General features: G+C 43.7%; 2 protein-coding genes across 4 annotated transcripts in view; both read right to left on the bottom strand.

Annotated features, from left to right (window-relative positions):
* Positions 1–259: 259 nt before the first annotated feature.
* On the bottom strand, positions 260–18,433 carry ints2 (integrator complex subunit 2). 2 transcript variants are annotated; one of them, XM_079282813.1, is made up of 25 exons: positions 18,179–18,433; positions 17,143–17,451; positions 16,872–17,010; positions 16,147–16,249; positions 15,791–15,904; positions 14,632–14,762; positions 12,724–12,894; positions 11,597–11,817; positions 11,348–11,473; positions 11,042–11,113; positions 10,137–10,251; positions 9,604–9,672; positions 8,687–8,821; positions 8,398–8,574; positions 7,900–8,014; positions 7,051–7,155; positions 6,628–6,792; positions 5,706–5,907; positions 4,373–4,498; positions 4,078–4,279; positions 3,572–3,862; positions 1,935–2,042; positions 1,643–1,748; positions 1,107–1,283; positions 260–860 (listed from the first exon to the last, which is right to left on the bottom strand). In XM_079282813.1, exons 2-25 carry the CDS (start codon positions 17,433–17,435, stop codon positions 679–681), a joined length of 3,645 nt encoding a protein of 1,214 aa, XP_079138939.1. In that variant the 5' UTR covers positions 17,436–17,451; positions 18,179–18,433; the 3' UTR covers positions 260–678. The 2 variants fall into 2 exon arrangements, with proteins under 2 accessions (XP_079138939.1, XP_079138940.1); XM_079282814.1 differs by lacking the exon at positions 18,179–18,433 and adding an exon at positions 17,872–18,004.
* A 1,508-nt stretch (positions 18,434–19,941) lies between these two features.
* The window catches only part of med13a (mediator complex subunit 13a), a 65,027-nt gene continuing 61,089 nt past the window's right edge, over positions 19,942–23,879 (bottom strand). For both annotated transcript variants that reach the window (XM_079283901.1, XM_079283900.1), the window contains 5 exons: positions 23,306–23,494; positions 22,664–22,806; positions 22,214–22,378; positions 21,315–21,415; positions 19,942–21,049 (listed from right to left, as the gene is read on the bottom strand). In XM_079283901.1, coding sequence (XP_079140027.1) covers positions 20,917–21,049; positions 21,315–21,415; positions 22,214–22,378; positions 22,664–22,806; positions 23,306–23,494 — 731 coding nt within the window. In that variant the 3' untranslated portion in view covers positions 19,942–20,916. The remainder of the gene's footprint in view (positions 21,050–21,314; positions 21,416–22,213; positions 22,379–22,663; positions 22,807–23,305; positions 23,495–23,879) is intronic.

The raw sequence follows: 23,879 nt of genomic DNA, 5'->3' as shown, positions 1-23,879 counted from the left end.
GAGCCGTCAACGAACTCGTCCAGACCAGAGACTGTAAGAGGCTAAACGGGAGGCCAAAACACGAGCGTCTGAGTCTGGAAACCCACGAGAACAAGACAAGTTTGAGACCAAATACAGAGCATCTGGATACCAGACGAGATTTAGATTTCCAACCAAGTGATAGATGGACACAACCCATGCATACATGATGCAGAATGATGACCCCTTTGCCCCAAATAAACCTCGTCAATGAAAGGGTTTCTTTGTTTTACTACAAACAAACGGTACAAAAGCTCTTTATTTCAACATTTTCCATTTTCCAGTGGCTGAGAAAAGGTCACAGCTTAGAAAAATATGCCTGTAAAAAGATCAATAAAATGAACCCATTCAACATTTTGTATTTAACTTTCTACAAACTGGCAGAGCACATGAACATACATTTCTAAATAAATTGCAAATCATGATTTATTTACAGGGTGTCAAATGGTGGAGAACGGATTCCTCAGTCCAGGTTGAACATGGATATCCATTACAACAATCATACACTGCCTAAAAGCAAAGGACATCGGCCCATGTGTTCAAGATGAATGAATGCGTGTTGACAATAGCCCTCTCAGCAACACAAATGTCTTTCAGAGGCAGTGTTTGGAGTTGTTGGTTAAAGTCCAGTCCCCCCCTCTTCCTCGAGAAGATGTGTGTCTATAGTCCATGAAGGGTGGAGCTAATGATGTCCATGAACGTGGCCTCTACACAGTAGCAGAGCTGGACATCAGGGTCAGCGCCACCATGTTCCTCTGCTGTCCTCTGGGGTAAAGTCAGCTTGGCGGAACCTCCTCCTGGAGCCGCACCCCCCTGAGGCTTCTCCTTCAGATAGTGCAGGCCTGAGGCAGGAACATGACAAACGTCTTATTAATGTTCCAACTTAAGCACTGTTAGATCATCATAGTCGTTTCTTATTCCTGGATCGCTTTCTTTTCTTTTACCGGGACATTCTTATCCGTTTTATGTGGTCTAGCCCCATGAGTCGGTAAAGGTCCCAGTTATTTACAGTGAAGGTCAACCAATATTACCTCATGACAAATTGTACACGGACGAAAAGCCCCCCCCAAGTGACGAACTATACTTACGTGCGATAAGCGGGTCAACGTCCCTGGCTTTGGTGGCAACATCGGAGGCACAGACCTGGCCCACTTGTACTAGCAGACCTGCGACGTCGTCATAGAGCGGAGGGAAGGCCTGGCAGAAGGCCACCAGGCATGGCAGGATGGGCATGAAGAAGGAGAACCGCTTGGCACGAGTCAGCACTAAAAAAAGAGAGAGAACGCACGGTACACAAAAGAACTGCGTGAACAACGAATGCAGTGGCAAATCGGCTGATACACAGCGTGCACTTATGCAGTGGAGAGAGGATGCTGCACTAACAGCCGAAGGACAGATGGTGGCAGCCAAATATAGGGATACAATTATGAAGACATACTGTATCACAACAGCTGATACAGACTGCACTGCGAGGTACGGTATACAGCGAGTCTACTGGAAGCAAAGTCAATGATTGGGACACAAAAAGTAGATAAAAAAAAAAAAAAAAAGGTATGATGAGTGAAAGAGGCCAAAAGCATGAATGTATGAGATGTAAAGACAAGAAACTGTTCAGTTCACTGACCTGTGAGGAGGGTGCCCATGACACTGATGGCCAACCTGGCCACACTGAGAGACTTGGGTAGAGCGTACTGGGTGCACAAGTACGACAGCAACTGGATTGCAAAGATCTGTGTGGACACACAGGTTCAGAACAGCTACACACATTTTCCACCACATCTTTATGGAGCAAATATGCAAACAGAGAGCACCCAATAGGCTTTAGAAAAAACTAAAGATGTATGTGTAAGAGAGGCTCTGGCACAAGCCCAGGGCCAGCAACGATTCAAAGCCAGGAAAAAGAGGAGAGGACTCACCTGCTTTTCCAGCTGGGGCTGGGCCAGCAGCTCTGGGATGAAGTCCAGACAGATATGGATGGAGGGGATGCCTGCCACAGTTAGAGGCAGCAGACCTTGAGGGTAACCCTGACAGAGAGAGGCACAGAAGACGGCGGAAGCAGGAAATATAAATCTTAGAACGACGAATGGAGGGATAAGGAATCCACAGTAAATTCAACCAAGTTATCATTTAAGCACACACACGTACGTTTAAATGGAACACGCGTGTGTAAATACAAATGCACACAGCGGCTTCTGCTCGGCAGTGTGGATTGGTGGGTGGGTGGATTAGAGTGACAGAGGGGGATTGGTTTGATGAAGTTCACCATATGGCTGTCTGCTACTTTTGGGAGTGCTGCAGTCACTTACCACTAATGCCACGGCAGAATGTGATGACTAATGGGGTCAACATGACTCGGAGGTATTTTCAGTAATGCGGCACTATCCACCAAACGACTCACACAAAAGGGTATTTGCATGATCACATTCATTTCTAACGGCAAAAATTTGGAGGGGAGCAAGAAAATCTAAGGCTGCAGTAATGTGAGAAGAAAGAGGCTGACGAACACGTGCCCGTTAGCTTTTGATTCAGACCTGTCACAACACTCAATTATCAACTCATTTCAATTGGCTTTAACGGCATGACGGCCGACGTGCTGCCAAAGCACAATTATGACGATGAAATACAGTGAATAACATCAACAAAAGCTAAATAAAACGGAGCGAAAAACTAGTGAATAACAATTTTATATAATAGAATAAAATGGAAAATAATCGGGTACTTTTGTACGCCTCTTCTGTAGCGGAAGGAACTGACATATTTAGCAGCAAGCACTGCTCATTCTTTCTTCTGAGGGGTCATTTCTCCCGTTCTGCCAGACTTTGGAAATCAGGGCAATTCTCTTCAGATGTTGGGAAGAGTTCCTCCCTGATACTTCTGTCGGGACATTGTGTTGGAAAGTGTAATTCTGTCTCTACAGCTCATCACAATGACAGCACAGCCCGTCTTCTCTGTGTCAGACCGTCTCTCTTGACAGACTGTGGTGACTCAGTCTGTCTTGTGCCCCAGTATTCTGTCTGTTTAGGGACATGTATATGTTTCCAGTTTGTGTTGAGTGTGTAATATGTCATTCCAAGTGATGAGTTTTGGTTTCGCGTTTTCTTTGCACCGAGAGAATAGTTTTGCAGAGCTCTGCATGCAGGATTTCAACTCAGTTGTTGTCCAATCATTTTGTAGGAAGGGTCCCCATATCTCACTGCCATAACAATGCAATCGATACTATAACTGATTTACATATTTTGAGCCGTGTCCGAATTGGAATTTGGATATCAACTGAACACACGATGACATAAAAAGCCCCGTTTGCTTTCTCTTTGAGTTCCTTCACGGCAGAGCAGAAGTTTCCAGTGAAACCAGTTAGTAAACTGGGGTAAGTCGAGGCATTTGTCTGATCTATTATCAATGTTGAGTTATTTCTCTGTAACCGTGATCTTTTCTGGAAGATCCCTCTCTTTTATGTTTGTGACTCTGTAAACCTGCCAGCCTTCTGACTGTCACAGCGAAACAAAAAAAGATCAAGTGTACAGTCCACTTCATCGTCTTCCCGTTGCGTTACCTGAAAGTGGACCAACTTGGCGATGTTAGGGTCAGCAATGAACATCTGATGCAGCAGACAACAGATGAGACATTGCACTTCCCTCAAGTCACTGAGTAGGCCTCCCTCTGGCTCGCCGTCCTCCACGCCCCCTCTGGCTCTCGGCCCCAGGCTTCTCCGTTTCGATTTCCCTGCCAAGGGGGCCCTAATGCTACTCAGCAGGCTCTCTGTGTTGGCCCCCAGCTGCTGCTGCTGCTGCTCTTCGGAGGTTGGCAGACACACTTCCAGGAGAATTTGAACTGCTGCGCTGTCCTGAGGTTAAATAGAAAAGAGATGTTGCCACGGTTAGACGTGAAAGATAATCTCTGACATATTTGTTTGGTGCAATTTCGAGCCATATTATTTCTGCACCATGCTTCACAAAAAAACCCACGACATGAGATTATGAAAAAGAGTCCTCTAAAAAAAAGTGAAGTCTGAGTTTGTGCGAGAGACAAAGTGTGTCTGTGTTGGTGGTTCACACACACCTGCGCAGCGAGGAGGGCGTTTTTCAGCTCCTCCCTGGTGACCTCGGGTGTGTCTGGCTGTCCGGGCACGCCCAGGTTTGAGACCGTCTGGCTCTGCCGATCGAAGTCAGCCGTCTCCTTCAGGTGGCAGTGCAGGTAGGCTTTTGAGGCCAGCAGGTAGCCATTCAGCATGTGAAGCACAATGTCCATCAAAGGAGGACACCTTGCAAAACAAATGTTTATAATTGAACCTGCTATTCTATTTGTACTGAAAGTGTGCCCATGTACGGCCCTTTAGAACACGTCCCGTAGTTACCTGTACACCCGTTGGTCACAGCGCAGCACGATGAGAGGGTCCACCATCAGGTCGTTCTGAGTGTATTGCTGCTGCCTGAGCAGCTTAGCTGAAGGTTGGAGGGCGTTTACCGTCATCACCCACAACCTGCAACACAGACACCAGTTTCAACTTCTCCCCCTCATCACTCCTTTGCTGCTGCTTGTTTTTGCCCAGCGCTTAGAATAACAAAGAATTAACATTTGAAAACAGTGACAGCTCATAAAGAGACATTATTGCAATTTTTAAAAGATGATCGTAAATTGCTGGTTGACAAAATATCGTACTCATCCAGATTAGCGAATCATAAACTGTCAGCGTTTTTTTCCCCAATGGATTTATTCTATTTTGATGCTTCTAAAATATGAGACTCACTTCAGTAGGGGTTTGATTCAGTTCCTCACGAATTAGCCTGTGGCAGCTTTTCACCCTCAATCTCTCTTATCAGACCGATGCTAAACTATGAACAGCAGGGTACGATGTGAACGCCAAGCCTTCCTGCAGCTCTCCGCATCGGCATATATCAGTGGATCTGTGTGAAATTTGACACTGCTCCCTCCCTGCTGGGTAAATCAGAGCCCAGCCCTCTGCAACATTCAATACTATGAGAGGGAGTGAGGAAGAGGAGAGTGGAGGGGGCAACAATCCCTTACATCTCCCTCATGGAGAGTCTCCCTCAGTTTTCTTGCCCTGAGCTCTTCTGCTGACGGAACACTTTTGGATCGATGGCATGTCTGCTCAGAGCTTTGGGAACTGTGCTCCTGTGGGCCCCGGGGCAGAGTGAGGGTCGCCCTTTTCTGTCCAGAGAGTTTGCTCAGGCTGACAGAGTTGTTTGGCTCAATACCTCTGATCTATTCACACAATAATCAGTGAGCGAGCAGCCTCGGGTGAAGGCCAACAACTCTTGTTCCACAGGTCTCCCGTTAATCCATTTACCGAGTCTCACAGCAACTTTACACAGCCACCAAGTCAAGCGCTACGGTTAACCTTTCACTGAAAATACATCGTTACAAATCTAACCAGCAGGCAAAAGTATCACTTAATTCATGGATTGGATATTTATATTTTTCTTTGCCTTTTTTCTTATTACATTCAGCAAAATATGTCAAATGCTGATGAGTGAAGACAAGATACTACATCTGGACTATTGATTGATTTTGAGCCCCAAAGCTATATGCACTAGGTATATCAATGATATGGATCTCATGTGAAACTTAAGGTAAACTCATTTAAATTCCAATTACCACAATGTATTATTCCCATGTAGCCGTTTCTGTCCTTTGACACAACATTGAATGGTGTCCGGAGCATGTACCTGCGGGGCATCACAGTGTTGAGGCCCATCCAGAGCTTGTTAAGCGTCTGCAGTATTCGGCGGGGCACAGCGGGCTCCAGCAGCAGAGCCATGCTGGCTGTGAGGGCCTCCGCATAAGGGATCAGGTCTCCAGGTGAAAGCAGCGTTAAATGCTCCAGGATCCGCATCAGCCTGGGACTGCTGGATGGTAACTTCTGGAAGGCTGGGGGGGGGGGGGGGGGGGACAGCTTAATTCATCTTCAAATATGAACCAAATGTGCACATTGACATTAACAGAAAAAGGAAACTTCTGGATCATCCAATATACAGTTACAACATCTGGAAAACAGATTTTCTTTAGACTTAATGGTGGTGAGAATGAAATGAAACGACAGCAACGTTAACCTTAAACCTTCATCTATAAAGAAAGTGTCAATTCACAGTTGTGCATAGTTGCATAATAACAGAAAATATCAATTTGTAAAGGTATATACACACACACACATTAACCTGCATACTGGTGTGAAACCGATTATCTGTCACACGTTTGTATTTTGTCAAGAATCGCTCAAAGAAAAGCCAATTACAGCATAATCCTGTAAACCTGGAAGGATTAACTGTCGAGATAAGATCTCAGGTTGATAATGGCTTGCACCCGTAAATCTATTACACAATAGTAAGCGTCTCTTCCCCATTACACTCAAACACTGCTCTCTTACCTACACAACCCCGGCTCCTCGGTTACCATCGCTGCTCTTTAACCAGCTTTACTCTGAGCATTTTCTTTTCAATCTCAGTTTACATTTGAATTGCATCTATAATCCAAAAAATAATAATTTGTTTCTATTTACCTTATGCAAGGTCAATTTTAGCAAAGGCATGGGGGCTGAGAACTACCAGCCTGAACCCTGTGTCTTTCAGCCCTTATTCCCATCCTCCTCACCCTGGTGCAGCTGGCTCTCGGTGTATCTGCAGGTGTTGCTGGGGAGCATCATCTTCCTCAGCAGGGGCAGGGTACCAGTCCCCTCCTCTTCACACACCCAGTCCTCCACGAGACATAGATGGGGGTAGTTGGTGGCCAGCAGCCTCAACAGGGAAGAGTGCAGACCTGGGAACAGGGAAAGAGAAAGACGGGTTATTTGTAAGTCTATTACCCACAATATTGTAGTGTATTTTACTTTTTTGTGTGTTTTTCCAAACATAAGTCTTATTTGTTTCCAACAAGGGATGATCGTTCACAATCTTTATCACTTCCCACAAAGCACAGCAATTACAGTTATCCCTGCAATCTTGGTGTGTAACCTGTGTGCACCTTATGCAATACTATAACAGTAAAATAAAATGTGGATTTAAGTCCATGTCTCACCCCCTAGCTCCTGCTGCAGTCCCTGGGCCTGTGTAACCAAGTACTTAATGGGGATCTGGTCCATCAAAGCTGCAGAGTACGACTTTGGCTTCTTCTGCATCAGGGCTGAAAGAAGAAGAGGAAAACGTTGAGTGAAGCAAAGAAACTACAAGACAGGAAATAGAGGGTGATAACATGAAGCAAGAAAAGGACAAGCCGGAGCATAAGTGTTTTATTTGGCAGTGTAAGGACGCCAGAGCCACTGTGCCGATGCGTTAAGAGGAGCGGAGGTGATTTTTCATTGACGTGGGTTCATTACCACTGCTGATGGGCTTCATTACTCCTTCCTTGAAGGCTGCGGGAGCACTTGGGTAAACACAGCAATTAAAGAGATGGGCATAAACTCTCACATAAATCTGGCCTAATGAAGGGCAAGAGGAGAGCTCGTCATGGGAGAGAATAAACACTGAATAGGCTAACTGCTAATGCTCAATCTAACCTACAGCTGTCCGAGTTAGCTCAGTTCCCGCAGCCGTTGTACTTGGCTCTTTGTCAGCCCTCCATTTATTCTCTATGAAGCCGCCAACATTCAGTGCCAAGAGAGAAAAGGATGAATGACTGCATAGCCAGAGTGAGAGCATCTCCTACAACTTAACAGAGGACAAAAGATGCCTGTCTCCTCTCGCCGGCGGACAAATTCCCTCTATCTCACATACAATGCCTCCTTCATCGGAGGAGATGACAATGGATGCACTTTAGACAGGCAGAAGAGGAGGAAATAAGAAATGGAAAGGAAGTGAGCCGACAGCCCAGAGGGACGTCTGGCACAGCGCGGTGGTATATGGGACACAGTTATTGTCTTGTACGTACCCAGTTGTTTGGTGCTCGCCAACAGGTTCTCCTCGTAAGACAGGATGTAGTAGAGGATGAGGAGTCGGGTGGTGATGGAGTAGCGTTGCCGTCCTCCTCGACTCGCCTCCCCTTGCTAACCAACAGCAAAAGAGAAGCAAAACAACAGCTACAGGTGCGGGACAGGCAGCAAAGCAGGGCTCTGCATCGTCAGTGAATGAGTGATGGATACATTCAAAACAATGAATATAAAACCTGTTTTTAAATACAAAAAGAGTTTTAAAGACAAAAAGAAATCTGATAATAACAGCAATATCCTTTAAAGAGCCACTGAAGAGAAGGAACAAACTCCAGTAATGCTGGTCAAGGAACATGTTGTTCTAATGTTCTAATACTCACACACACTGTCAGAGATCATCAAAATTGCATTTGAAGGATTAAGAACACACCACTGAAAGAAAAAAAACTTTTAGTTTCAGGTTTTTTTGCAGTTTCCGTGAATCCCTGAGGCAGACTCACCCCCGCAGAGCTCTGGAAGACATTGAGGATCTCCTGCTCAGTGATGGGCTGGTTGGTGGCCTCTGGGTTGGCCTTGGATGCTGGAGTGAGGATGGAGTTGATGTAGACATCGATGAGGGGAATCAGTTGGGTGTGCATGGGGGTGGTTGTCTCACAGAGCTGGCGATAGATCCAATCCTGGAAGACGCACACAAGGACAGCACCGGATGGCAAAATTCATAAAACAATTAAATAAAAAATCTGAATAGACATCTACCCGTCATTGAGCCACCGAGCACACATGTCCTACCTTGATGGACACTTTGTGCTTGGTGAAGGCTCTGCTCCGGAGCAGCTGGTAGATACAGTGAATTGGGAGGAATCCTGTGATGTTGGCACTCAAGTTGTTGGTCACTGCAACCCTCACCGCATGTGCTGTAACCACCTGAACACCAGGAAATAGAAAAACAACTTATTTAAAAAGCAACAATGGAAAATACACAAAGCACAGCTACAAATTATGTACAGTTCAACGTCACATTTTAGTGAGAATGCGCACAAATTTAAAAGTAATTTTGTTCTGGCTGCTTCACTGCCTTCCTTTCCATCTGCTACTGAAAGTATGATAAGGTGAACATTCTTGATCGCTAATTACCATGAACAACATACGTGTAAGCAAACATAACTGACTGCACCATATGATGATTGAGGTATCCATGCCTTTACCCAAAACTGCTGTTTAGTGTTAAAAAATACATGAAAGTGATTTATGGCTACTTTCAGTGGGTCATTTTCTTTAATTTTACAAATTGTTAAATCATTTTAGAGAGTTTACAGTAGCTCTCATTAGAGAAAATAATTGATGGTTGATGATAATAAAAGATCAAAGCCCTGAGACGCAAGTGAGAAAAAAAAGAATTCTGGTGATCAATGTTCGAAGTCGGACCTGAGTTGTTTTCTCTCATGTGATTAAGATGCAAGAGCAGTTGAAGAATTATTTTTGCCAGGATTATCGGTCTAAGTTTCTGATTCAATTATCTTATTTTTTCTTCCATCTGTGAAACAGTTTTCCTGGGATCATTTTTCCATCTTTAAAACAAGGCAAATATCTGTTTTTGGTTCCGATAATTTTTTAACTAAAATCCGACACAAACTAATAAATCACTGAACAGTAGAATCAGCAGGACGAAAATGTGCATAAGGATTTATGGATGACAACTTATGTACCTGTTCTGTGAAGATCTCCTGTGTGAAGATCGTCTTCATCTTGCTTAGAGAGCTGGGCTTGATAGCAATCTGTAGAATAAAAATATACAATACAATACAATCAACAATGGTAGGTTTACTGTGAGTGAAAACAACCTGCAGGCAACAGTGATGGTATTTTGTAATTCCCTCTTTTCATATTTCATAAGAAGAATTCTACATGGCAGGCGCAACATTGAATTGAGAGGATTGCCCTCGGGGTGGAAACAAACAGGCTCTAAATCCAATTACATTACACATCTTAGTGGAAATACACTGAGACAGGAAAACTACTTAGCACACAGGCAGGAAACAATAGTGCACTGAATCAGAAATAAAAGAGCAAATTGGCCACGGGGTATGGCGTGTGTTGGTAGATATGTGTGTGTGCTGCGAGTGTTTCATCAGTGATATGGTCTCTCTATGCTCCACTGCTGCAGTGGAGGAGTCGGGCCAGGAGCTGGTCAGCCAGACTGATGTATTGATCACTGCCTCCCTCCCACCTCCCACCTTACCTTCATCCCCAAAGTAGAGCACACCAACTCAATAATGGAGCTGAGCTGGTTGCTATGGAAATACATGGCAACCAGTAATAGCATCTCTCCAAAAGAAGCGGCTACGCCTGCAGCACTGTAAGGAGGACACACACACACACACACACAAGCAGAGTGAGAAAAGACACTTAGACTTGTCGTTAATCCTGTATGTTACAGGACAGAATCTTTAACAAACTGATTCGACTAGTGGCATCAACACACACACACCTTCTCCCATCAACCTGCATCCCTGTCATCGCCCATAAAGTCACTTAAGACACACGCATTCATATGTACTGCTGCAGTTATAAGTCATCGTTAGGACAGGCCATATTAACTTCACTTTAACAAACAAAAGCTTTGCTGAATTTATGAATCCCATAATAATAATAATAATAATAATAAGACATTTGCTGAAGGCAGCAACACAATGCCATCACAATGCTAACAAGATCAAACGATTGAAAATATTAGACAGTGTTTGTGTTATAAGGAGCCTTGTCAAAATGAGCACGTCTGTCAGAACTACAAATCATTTCCTCAACATGTTCAAAGAATGCTAAAGTTGCTTAATGCTGCATTATAAGTCACTAATTACTCAGTAAAATGAACCATTCAATCATGAATGAAGTCATGATGCGAGCACAGATGTTTTTACGTTTTTGTTTTAGAGGTTTTCAGTATTAAGCAGCTGTGTTTCATGATTTATAAACAGCTTCTTTAGTTGGTAGAATATTTTAACTTTTTTTCTGCTGAAATGCAAACTGCATGCAAAACCCAGAGACACCTTCCAATCAATTATTGAATAATAAAGACACTGCTTCTTGAGAAATGGTGTTAATGGATTAGATATACAGTAGGTACAAAATGTACGTCGGACATACCTCTCAAAGTATTCCTCCTCTTTGATCATCCAGCTGAGCCACATGACCATCAGCTGCTCCTGCTCTGGAGTGCTGGACACACACACACACACACACACACAGATAATAATGCTCACACTCCATGTAACAAGGTGTTCAACTCCAAAAGCTACAGAGAAGAGTTCTGGCTGGCAGCTTACGTTGGCAGAAAATCAAAACTCAAAACCACTGTTAATTGAATAGGGTTTGTGATCCAAACCTACTGATTTTTTTGTGTGTTTGCCGAATAAAACAAAGGCTTCAATAAGACAGTCTAGCTTCATGTACCTGACCAGCGTAGGGAAGGCCAGCAGCTTGCAGAAGGACAAAGAGACAAAGCGGACGCCGGCAGGAGTGGCTGGGGGCCGGCTGGTCATCAACTGAAGGAGCTGCTCTGCCTCTTCATCTGTGGGTCTACAGAGGGATCATATTGAGAATACCATCATTAAGACATGAATGTTCTAGAGGTTAAACAAACTCGCTGACTATGGGACATTTCTAATCTAAAAACTAAACTCTGCGTCCCCTTTGACCTACCTGAGGCCGGCGATGCCCATGAGGGCACAGTAGAGCCGGAGCAGAGCGCTGGCCTTCACCACATGCTCCTCTCGGAGGCCAGAGTAGCCTGAGCTGACCTCCTCTTCCATACCGCCGTCATTGGGCACGTGGGTGCTGCGTGAGCGTGGCAGGATGGCGACGAGCTCCAGCAGCAGCTGTCTGCGCATCTGCCACAGCACCGAGCTGCTTTCTCTCTTTCGCTGGCAGCACAAAGGGAATGACATCAGTCAGCTGCTGCGCCTCACTTACACTTGGGCTCCAACCAGTGAATGTTTGGCTTCGTTTATGATAAATGACAAACATAACAGGTTTCAGTACATCTCCCCAATGCTGCGGAGAGGCTTCTCTACAGAGCTGAGGGAGAGTCTTATTGTCTACACAAGAGAAGCAAACAAACGATCGCATGGAAGGCTGATTGTCTCTCCGTCTCCATGAACTGCCATCAGATGGAAATATGCATGATGCCATGTGTATTTTTGTGTCATGATTTAAACATGAGCATAAATGTAGGACTATTCAATTCAAGATGTGAAAATTAAAACAGAAAATAATGGGGGTGAAGAAAAAACAATGGGCAAGAGAATGTATTATGTCAAGGAGGGTCCTCACAAGTATAGAAAGAGAAACCTACATGTTTGAGAATGTGTCCATGTGTTTCTACACTCCGGATGATGACATGACATACACGTTAAAAGCCCCAGCTTCATCCTGACTGAGGTGAAGCTTCTCCCACTACTACATACACACAACATGAACAGAATATCTAATCAAAGTCAAGTCATAAATCATGGAAACAACTAGTTTGACTAAACCCCATTACATCCAGCAGACTCCGATGAGGTGTCCGCCCTAACACGGCGAGACTCTTGTAACGCGCAGCGTGAATACACCACAACATCTCGTCCTGTCAGCTCACTCCAGCCTCTGCTCAACATGCTGGAACTAAATGATCTTTGCGGATCTTACTGCATCGCAATCGTCTCGGTGTTAACTTACCAAACTTCTTCTGCGACCAGTTTAGCGTCTACAAAGTGTTTGTGTGCGTGTGTGTGTGCGCCTAATCAAACAACAATTAATGGAGTACAGAACAAAGGCTGCTCCCTCACCTGTTGTCCATTGCGAATGAACATGCCGAACCAGGTGCGGACTTTGCTATTGGTACCCAGTAGCAGACCGCTGACATAAGAGACGAGCGGGCTGACTGCCTCATCTGGTGTGTCTGGTCTGTAGTCCAGAGTCAGAGCCACCCCCAGACCAGGCAGGTGACACTCCTCTACCTGGGAATACACAGAACAAACAACAACACTGTCAATTACATCATGTTCTTAGTAAATGCTTCTGATGGCATACGTTGATGTTGAAAAACAAACAAATGACACGCCACACTGTAAATTGGCATCTGTGTTTTGTTCTACAAGCCACTCTTTTAGTTGATGTCTTCTAGTGTACTCCACCATCAAAGTAATACTTCATGTTTGAGCTACTAAAACAAAAAAAGACTCAGAGTACAGTATGTGGAAAATCAAATATTTTGCATTTTTGCTCGACAGATAAGTAATTTTTAAAATAGTTGCTGATTAATTTTCTGTTGATTGACGAATGGTTTTATCTCTAACACCCATCAGTCTTCAGCATCCTTTGTCCCTTGTCCCTGCATGTTACCTGCTCTTTAATCCGTCCTCAGGACCGTTTTGAGCAGTATAAGTATATAGAGTATAAGTCCTACTGATGCGCTCTTCAGGAAGGCAGTGAATTTTTACTACCTCTTGGGGCCTCGTTCGATAACTGACCTCGTGCTATAACCTTCTTGAGAGTGAGGGGGGGGGGGGGCAAGAAGACCAATTTCTCCCTCTAGGGATAGTATCACAAAGTGTACCACAACATATATCAGTGAAGGTAGAAATCTTTCTAACCCGTGTTTGTGAGAATATAATGTTTCTGGCTAAACTGAGCCCATCACTATTCAATTAATGTGCTTATTATTTTCTTGATGAATCGATTAGTTGCTTCGTCGATGAAATGTCAGTAAATTGTAACAAATGCTCGTCTTAATTTCATGAAGCCCAGCGTGTTTGTTGTGTGAAAACCCAAATAATAGATGAAGTTTTCTATCACAAAAGACAAATAATCCTCACAATTAAGATGCTACAACCAGAGGAAAATTGACAGTCTTGCTAAAAAAAAGCAGAAACTTGATGACACGATTTATATCTGCAAAACAGATTTTTTTTTGGCCACTTGGGGAAAAAACAGCATTGTCATATCATCATTTTTTAAGTTAATTTGGCAACATTATCATTCATTGACATTGTGTTTGCATCCAATAGCTATCTAAACAGCTAGCTAATGGGAAATATCTGTCTCTTTAGCTGCTAAATCCTCCACTTTGGTCACTGAGTCTGTCTGCTGTCTGCTGCTGAGCAGGTAGTGTTGGTAACAATAAAGTTGTGGCTCTAAATTATTGTCTGAAAGTTGCTGTAAAGCTTTGTAAAGGTGCGGGGAGCTGCAGATCTCGGTGATAATTCTCTGTTGACAATGTTTGAAATCAAAATGTGAAACCTGTGACAATGTGATCATAAAATATCAATTACAGTCCCTTTAAAGCCATTATGTTCAGCGTTTGAAAATTCACGAGCGTGGCACTTCTGAGGAGGTATAAATGGAGAGGCTGACTTAAACGTCTTAGGTGTTGAGAAGCTGCGAAATCAAGAAAATGAAAACAAGTTACAGCAAATACTTGTGTCGAGATCATACTTACTGTTTTTATGCAACCATGTTTTTGCAAATAATTGACAAGATTCTAAACAAACATGTAACAAGTATTACTTTTAGTTTACACAAGCCTGATTAATGTGAACAGAACAGCAGGAGGAATTCAGCGCACATGCATCTCAAGCAGAGCACAGCCGCTTTGATGGATTCTCTCGGCTGGAATGGATCAGCTTTGGGAGGAGGTTATGTATTAAGTAGGAGGCTGGTGTTACATTTGTGATTGTATTAATAGTGTGACTGACCACCATAGCTCTGATGTTGAGGGCCTGTGAGGGGTTCATCTGACAGAGCTGCCTGAGGGCTTCAGTCCTGCGTCGACCGCCCACACTATCCTCATCCTGACGCTCTCCATTCTTTATCAAACCTCGACAAACTGCAAAGACACACATGCACATTTAAGGAAACAAGCAGCATAGATCACCCTTAGAAATAACACAGTGTTAGAGTTTCCTGAATTTGTATATTTTGATACTCCCATTAACAACATGCTTACTGAGTTGTCCCAGAAAGTAAAGGAGATATTATACAATCAACACATTATAATGTTATGTTTGCTTTATAATCCTTGCGTAAAGGCAGTAAGACTGTATCATTTCTCCAATGGCCAAGACATGTTCCTCCATAAATACCCCGAACTGTAGAATCATGACTCATGTATTTGTCTGTAAATAAGATTGAACAGTCATCCCACGACAGCACTGCCAGAGCCTTATCTCACATCCCCTTGTACTGTCCCACCGCTGACAGTTTAAAAGGAAAACTGCTCGTGGTTGGTTGGGACTATGGCATGCACTGAAGTTCCCATCTCTGCCACTTCTGGATGATGGCATGTGCCAGAGGAGTCAGTGCAGTTAGGTCTGGTAACCAGCTCTTGTTCAACATGACAAACCGTGATGCTTCTAGACAGAGACATTTCCCACACGTCACCCTGAGATCAATTCATTTCACTTTCAATTCAGGGAAACAAAGTCTTTTCCTGTAACAGAGCCAAAAGGATGTTGACTGCTATGTTGATCTGACCCTCTTTGTGTTATTCAGGAAGCACTGGAGACGGCGGGCATTTTCTGATAAGGAGTCTCTCAAAGCACACACACAGCACAGAGCAACACAATACTGTCCATCAATCAAAAGACAAATACAAACACCCTTGGATTGGACCAGTGGTATGCCTGGAATTAGAGGGGAAACAGATAAACTGGGAAAGAAAACATGATGGCAACTCAATAGTGATCTGCCTATAACTATTATGAAGCTATCACAGAACGCTTCAAAGGTAACGTTAAGTACAGTAGGAACACTCACTAACTATATGAAGCTCGTACTGGCAATTAAACAGACACTCTACCTCACACTATCAGCAGAAAGCATGTGCAGTGCTGCGAGACGGATGATTTACTGTACCTTCATTGAAGCTGTCAGGGACGTTGGCGACCAACAGACACAGAAACCAGTCTCCATTGCGGACATGCAGCAAAGCCTCTGCCACGTCCACGATGGGGAGCAAGGAAGGCAGCTCTAAGAAAAGAAATAAACACATTCATTTGTCAACTGCAGAGGACAAAAATCACTGAGGTGGGATATTTTCAGGCTGGCTTTACCATTAGGTAGTTTTGCTAATCTACAGCTAATGATGCAGCTAATGTTGGCTTATATAGATAGATATGCATGCGTGTACAGAAGCCATTATACTCAGCACCATCCCACTACCACAGCACATTTAAGGTAAAACTACAAAGAAGATAAAAGGAGTCGGGTACCTGCTTGTAAAATGCAGAGGACATCAGCGACCTCGTCCAAGTAAACGGGGCTTTCAAATAGTTCAGAGGACTTTAAGAAAAACTCTCCATTTGAGTCGACCACCTGAGAAACAACAAGGGAATGGGAAACATGGTGTGGATCAATCATCCGAGTCATCCTATAAGATGAAGAAGCGAGTGTTGAAGGGCAATAGCAGTACAAAGAAACATCATTTGTCAGTTAGTGTGAAAGCGGGAATCATTTCAGATGCAAGCTTAAGCTTTGATGAACAGGTAAAGGAAGCTGTGCAATCCTGTTCCTTTCATCCAAGACCCATCTCAACAAGTAGTATATTTTCAATCATTCAGTATTTTGTACTAAATCATTCGTGCTTCAATTTCCTTATATTTAGACAACTCTGTCTCTGTATATTCAGGCATGAATGGCGTCTCCTCCACATCTCTATACTATACAAAAAGCAACTGCTCAGACGGGCCGCTGAAACCACCAAATTGCCCCATTTCTGCAGCGTCTTGGTAACCTATCACCAGAGATAGCTTTAAAAACAATGGCTAACATCCTTTGGTTAGCATCATTTTGCACATATCTTTGACTTTTCTTAACATGGTTTTGGTATTCACTTCATAAGAAAAATACATGAACCATTTTGTTTTTACCATTCAAGCTAACGTCACTTCAATGTCCTTTGATGTACTGAACCATGTGGGGAGACCTCGTACCGTACCTTATTCATGATAGCCAACAGTTCACTGAGGGTTAGACGGAGTCTCCTGAGGGGATCACTGTGTTCAAACTCCAGGGTCAGGCCGTGCTGTAGCTGTGACACCAGGATGCTTTCTCCATTCGAGCCGCCCGCCTTGTGCCTGGCGGAAAAGACAGCACATTGTGTATCGTTGGACAGCTGTTTTTTATTGAACAAAGATGATGAACAACAGAGGCACCTAATTCTTAATAAGATAGTAATACTCATGTCACCAGGTGTATGTCAGATTTACCTGAGCTGCTGCTCTTTTCGTGCGTCCTGCTCCAAGGCGTGAAAGTCCACAGACAAAAGCGCTACGATGGAGTTGACAGCTTCCACCCCGGAGAGCAGGCGGAGGATGAGCTTCTTGTCTTGTGCCCAGGACTGGCTCTGATCAGCTGGGGCACACAGAGCCATCCTCACCAGGCAGGGCAGCAGCAGCCTCAGCTCAGGGTCACTCAGGGCAGCCAGCCCACCCACATCCACCTTCTGCATGGCTTCAAAGGCATAAGAGCTGACAAACTGCAGCCCTGCACTGTCTGCCATGTCTCTGCAACTTAGCCTGCACGGGACAGGCGAAGCAGACAATTTAAAAGGAAGGCACCTGATGGCATATGAAGCAAATAAAGTATACAGTCTTCTAGTCTGGGCATCTTGAGTGGTATGAGCAGATGCACCGATAGCATGGTTTAGCAAACACTACATATACTTTAAAACAACTCAGAGTTCAGCTGACAGAAGAAGCAGAGTTAACTTTCTTCGTGCCAATGCATTAATTTCTCATCTTACTAACGCTCGTAAATATCTGAATCGTACGTAATGTCAAGTCAGTGCATGTTCCCATAGTTTTGGTTGTTCATTTGCTACATAATGTAAAGGTTGTTAGTATAATTATAACGTTGCTAACAAAACAAAGTGTAGGCGGCTAACTAACGCTAATGTCAATGCTAACTAATACTGGGCAGGGAACACAATAACTTACGCGCAATCTTCCCACCCCAAGTCAACACATTATTCCGATTCATGTGTAACACTTAGTCGCGTTCAAAAGCAGAAGCAATATCGCAAGATACAGCCAACTCCAACTGTTAAGCTAACAGCTAACTGGCAGTAGCTAACACTCATTCACTTGTCAGCTGCTGTTTGAGCGGCGCATGCTACTAGCTAGCTAGCAGCTAGGCTAGGCTAGGCTAACTGGTCATAGGATAATACTCGCATGTGCTGTCTGGACCGTCTCTGCCGTGTACACGTTCAACGTAAATACAACAATACGACACGAATCATCTTACCTCAATTCTTAGGATGATACTTAAAACTAAATTTCACCACAGAGGCCTCCAGACCTCGGGCTGTGTTGTGTACCGTCAGCCTCTAATGTTATTGGGAGTCCAAAGCCAATGACTGAGAGAGAAGCTCGTCCTAGCTGTTCCGGTAGCTTTATGGAAATGTGTTTGTTTTTTGCAATGCTCAGTCTATTATGGTTTCCGTATATCCACTTGTATCTCATCTGTAGCTACAGTGATTACTATGTCAGTGTGACAGTGAGGGAGCCGGTCTAATGGGCACTGTGGAGCAGCACTGACTGACAGCACTGACTGGAGGCAGTAACGTTACAACACTCCCGGTGATGCCTCGACTGCAGGCGGGGGTGCGATCAACATGGGCTGGGCAATGTTGACACATTACACGAGTGGAATAGAACAACTTATTTCACATGCACAACAAAACAGTGGCTCCAGTCGTTCGGCTCTTTGAATAATGCAAACAGACCTCTTGCTGTGTGAAGATTAATTTCTGCACCATAAATAACACATGGAAAATAGACAATGTGGATACTCGCTGGTTATCTTTTCCCTAAGCTGGCTGACAGCCCTTATATCCATATCTGGTTCCGGTGCAGATATTCATATATTATAATATCATTGAAAGGTCATTGAGTGTCAAGTACATTTTCTTAATTATATATGATGTGACGTGGCATATGTTTTACAGTTACATGAGAGGCCAACCAATTACCTCTGTCTGATTACAGTTCTCTCTTACATTGTGTAGAGTTTTACCCGGCCAGTCACTGACATGTCAGGGTAAATTCCACTCCGTTTTCAAGGGCACATTGACAGCAGTTGCTCAGGGATGAAGGAAAGCAGAGCGGGACCTCTGTGTATTTAAAGGCCGCTGACAGCGAAGAAAACTGCAGCATATTCTCAAAAGAATGAATTGCCAGCTGCTTCAACACGACCTCGGGGCAATTCAGCAATTTACACGTTAAGATATCCGACTCTGTTTATTATGCATGGTTATTCCGCTGCCTTTCCCACTCGTGAATACAAAAGTGAGTGTGATAACAAGCTTGCAGACTCACTGTATTGTAGAAGCAGATGGTTGCTGCAAACAACCATGATTTCTCAAAAAGAAAACATGACAACGGACTGGAAAATAATTTTCAGGGTTTTATTTCAAATTCAATGTTTTATTTCAAATTGAATGTTTGAATGAATGAATTTTCTACACTCAAAAGACCACATACATTTTGATGGTCAAATATCTCAAGCAAACAATTATTGGCAAATATGCAAGGTTAATAGCAATAGCAAAGCACAGCTCAACCTGAACCTGAACAGGAGAAATTCAGACAGTAGATGCTCCTCAGTGCACAAACACTGTATGTCCAATGGGCAGCCATTCATAGCTGGTTAGAGTTCATTTACACCACACATTTACTTTCACACTGAAGTAAAATGGGACTGGTCTAAATGTATCCATAACCAATCTGAAGTGGTGCCAAAAGAGCCTGACCTCAGCCAATCAGAGTAAGGGAGAGGTATAGTATACTTTAGGGATGTGCTGAAGGAGACACTGCATGTCTGCCATTAAGGCAACTGTTCTCATGTTCTCACCTAAAAAAAAAAAAAAAAGGTCACACCTGAGGTCAGCTACCTCCAAGAGATGCCAATAGTTCTCCTTCCACTCCACTGTTGGTGTTCTTGTCCAATTGCACATCACTGTCCTTCTCCCTCCCCCTCCCCAAAGCAATAATCACAAGCACAGGGAAATAAGTTGACGCACTTTATTCCTAAAACAGAAGCCACACCACCAACTGCTGGCATGGCATTCATATATAATTATTTATATATATTGCCGTTTGGTTTTTGTGTCTAAATGTGTGGTATAAAATACTATATACAACAATGTACCTCTTTATTTGAACACAGTGAAGTTCATTGCTGTACAAGTCCTCTGTAGCTACAGCTTTGCTGTAAGTCGTCCATGCTCAAAGGCATGGAACATAATTCTCCACTCTCATTCTTCTGTACATTGTGACAATACAAATATTCTGTCTCCATTACAAAAAATAATACTCTAAAAGCAACCTACTGGGACCTTGTTTCATTTTGAATGGGATTTGTTTTCCTGGTTGTTTTGTAATTAAGACGATTACATATATCTTAAACCGATTGCTTTAAAGCAGGAAGGTGATATAAACCTTCTCCATTTTTTATATATATAAAAGAGGTTAAGAAATAAGACAAATTATACATTTAAAAACGTACAATAAATAAGATAGATGCAGGCATTTCAATTGGATACTATTTCATCCAAAGGAATTTCAGATCTTAAAATCAAAGATCCATTTTTTCCACGATCAAATATGTCCCTTTTCTTCCAATAACTTTACAAATAGACTTGTCTCTCCGGTACACACTGGCCAGTGACTGTGCTGCCATGCTACATACCATGACATCCAATCTGTCATTCTCTCACGTTCATTAATTTGCGACTCAACTTCTGGTTCCCCCCCCTCATCTTTATTCGCTTGTCTCTTTGTGCATGTCTTTGATTCACACGGACTGGACCGTCTCAACCAGTACCAGCCGTCTAATCCCATCTTGGTGCAGGATCCAGCTCCGTACGCCCGTCTGGTTTCTTGCACTTTCCTTCAGTCTTGATGAAAGCTCCCTCTCGAGTCGTCGCTTTCCTTTTTCTTTGAAATGTTTCCCCTACATCCCCGCCAGCAACAGGCTGTTGGCTACAACATGTTCATGATGAAGTTGTACATCTGGTTGAGCACCACAAAGTGAATGGGTAGACACGATCGTCGGTCCTGTGTAGCCGGGTCACACGTCAGCCAGGAGAGGGCGTTGTACTGCTCCAGCACATATCTGTTCAGGCACACATCAGAAATGCATCTTTAAATTGGAGGTATTTGTCGGGTGACACGCTGGGTTTAAAAAGATTAAAAAATAAAATAAGCCTTTATTTTTTCAAAATGATCCTGGGCCATTTCAATGCTCATGAATATCGTCAGTCAGTCATCATTTGTATCAAAAAACAACTTCAGCCTGAATGAAATCTGCAATACAAACCCCCACTGAAAACACAGTCAGCGGGTTGGTCGTGGGATTGCGTGTGTGTTCCGGTGTTTACCTGAGTACATCTGAGGTCTGATTGGAGTCGAGGGGATGGGAGTGTTTGCTGTGCAGTAGTTCATCTGATTGCACTGAAGACACATGGAGGTGCAAAGAGGCCTGAGAGAGGGAGCCAGGGGAAATGGCATCATAACAAAGTTATTAACCTTTTATTACATCTCATGTAAATAACTCCAGTTCTTTTCACAGAGCGGTGACAGCAGCAGAGGGGATATCCGTGCAAATCAAACCTCTGCCGTCCTCTTGTATCTAACATTTTTCGGTTACAGGGTTCAGTTACCTCAACAACACTTGCTGGGGCTGAGCTTCAAAATGCCACAGAACAGGTTAGCGGTTCATTTACAGCTTACATATTAATAACTGCATTTTTAAAAAGGACTGTTGTGGTTCAATGGGGAGTTGCGTGCGGAACTATTTCTCGGTCGGAGGCAATGGCTTCCTGGAGTCTTGTTGTCACAGTGAGGTTTCCCGGCAATCAGCTGTGAATCCATGAATCATACCATATAATCCCTCGTAAAACCATGCGTGCCATTTTTACACGACTGTTTTTATACAAATTAAACAAACAAGACATGTTGATAAGTGAGCTTTTAGAGGGGCTGACAGGTTAACCAGGCTAGCCGCTTCCCTGTTTCCAGTCTTTATGCTAAGCTAATCAGATGCTAGCTGAAGCATTACATTTAACAGACAGACATGAGTGGTACCAATCTGACCCTCAGCAAGAAAGCATATTTCTGAAAAGTAGTGAATATCCCTACAGTTAGTTATTGTTTTGTAGTGCACTACGTTGATGTTTCCATTAGGTTGTCTTTAGTGTAATTTAGTCTTCACTGTGTAAAAAGGCAGCACTACACGAAACCCATTAAATAAAGACGTGAGAGGGGCGGAGCCTGCTACCTTGAGGAAGAGTGGACACTGGTTCTGAGCCTGCGGACAGGCTGACCAGAACCAGTCAGGTAGTGGGCCGGCTTTCGCCGTGGAGACAAAGTAGCCAAGTGCCAGAGGCTGCTGCAGGAGGTTCGGAACCTCTTCATGAGACTCCATACGGTCAGTACTCTGGCCCTGTAACAAGGGAGAAACTCAAGGTTAGCATTGTGTCCATGTGTCGCATCTTTTAAGATAAGATAAGATAATCCTTTATTAGATAAGATAAGACAATCCTTTATTTAGTATTTTGTCGTGTCTTCTGATAAGACGATCTAATGTTGTTGTATTCTGACTCATTTAACAACATACAGAGGAATGGGAGACATGGGGTGTGACATCAATCCAAGGCTGCTTTCAATGTTGCAACATAGAAGTATACGGAACACACCGTGGCCCGTGTGCATGTACGGCTTGACTCACCTTACTGCCATCACCCCCGTGGTGGTAATGAGAGCCAGGGGAGTGTACTGGTGAGGTGTTGGGCGAGATGTTGATGATGTCTGGGTCCACCAACTCGTTCTCCTGGTCCAGCAGGTCAAAGATCCCGATGGCATCGGACCCATCTGAGGACAACAGGAGAATAATTCAACAGGTCTGCACGGGATGATGTGGGAGGATTGTTATGAAAGAAATACACTCCACGCGTCTCTGAAAGCATCGAAAATACTCTTAACGAAAATGTCCCCTCACACATACCTGTGAGCCAAAATATGTATTTTTCTGTTGCAATATACATTTCAGAAGATATTATTTGGACATTCTGCTAGTTACTGAATAGGGAATGTGAGGGACCGTGCTTAATATTACTGTCATTAAATACATTTGCACTCAGGAAATAAGCTTAAGACGCATGAGGTGCTGTAAAGGCACTAAGCATGTACGCACACACTACCCGGTACTTCTAAACAGACTCTTAATAGCCTGGAAAAGTAAACAGGAAGGATTTGGGAAAAATAGTACAGATTAAAAAGGGAAACACAGTAATGGCTACATTTCCCTTTAACATCTGTGGCTTCGCTTAAAGTCCAACGACTGCAAGACCGATGAAGGAGCCCTACTGACCGTTGGTGGCGTTTAGAATGTCGATGTTTGGGTCGATGTTGGTGTAATTGGAGCTGGCCACTTGGACGAAGGCGGACGTGGGGAAGACCAGGATGTGGGTGCAGGAGGTGTCCTGTGGGGTGTTTAGCTGGGACGTCTGCATGTTCAAGGTGGTGCTGCGGCCAAACACTGAGCCTGTCGACACAGAGTCTAAAGGGAGAGGAGGAAGGAGAGAGCGACCGGTCAATAAACAGTGCGGCTAAGAAGACTGCAACTAAATAAGAATGCTTGTCAAAATCCTTTTACCTACTGCGGGTCAGATCTTTAAACTGGTGAAGCGTCATATAACTCTCAAAGGAATATAACAAACTCTGCTGCCAAAGAAATGACTCAAACGTTACCCTTCATCAATCTATATACACTCAGTTGTAATAACAACCAGAGTGGCTTGGTTCTATAGCCCTTGTGATTTGTTTAGCAGCAGCCGTGAGCTAACCAGTGGGGCACGCTCACATGCACTGAAATGCACGTGCAGCCGGCCAGGCTGTGTCAACACAGCAGGAGAAGCTCTGATAACAACACACATAAAGGAAGA

Source organism: Melanostigma gelatinosum, assembly GCF_949748355.1.
Source record: "Melanostigma gelatinosum genome assembly, chromosome: 14".
Taxonomy (NCBI): Eukaryota; Metazoa; Chordata; class Actinopteri; order Perciformes; family Zoarcidae; genus Melanostigma; species Melanostigma gelatinosum.
Note: the sequence above shows the minus strand (reverse complement) of the source record. Positions and strands in the feature narration are given on the sequence as shown.

Excerpts from the sequence above, each read along its gene's own strand:
- ints2 (XM_079282813.1), bottom strand. The coding sequence starts at position 17,435 with ATGGCAGACAGTGCAGGGCTGCAGTTTGTCAGCTCTTATGCCTTTGAA. Across the intron at positions 16,250-16,871 it reads TGTTGGCTATCATGAATAAG|GTGGTCGACTCAAATGGAGA; the intron begins GTACGGTACGAG and ends GTTGTTTCTCAG. Across the intron at positions 6,793-7,050 it reads ACTGCAGCAGGAGCTAGGGG|GTCTGCACTCTTCCCTGTTG; the intron begins GTGAGACATGGA and ends CCCTGTTCCCAG.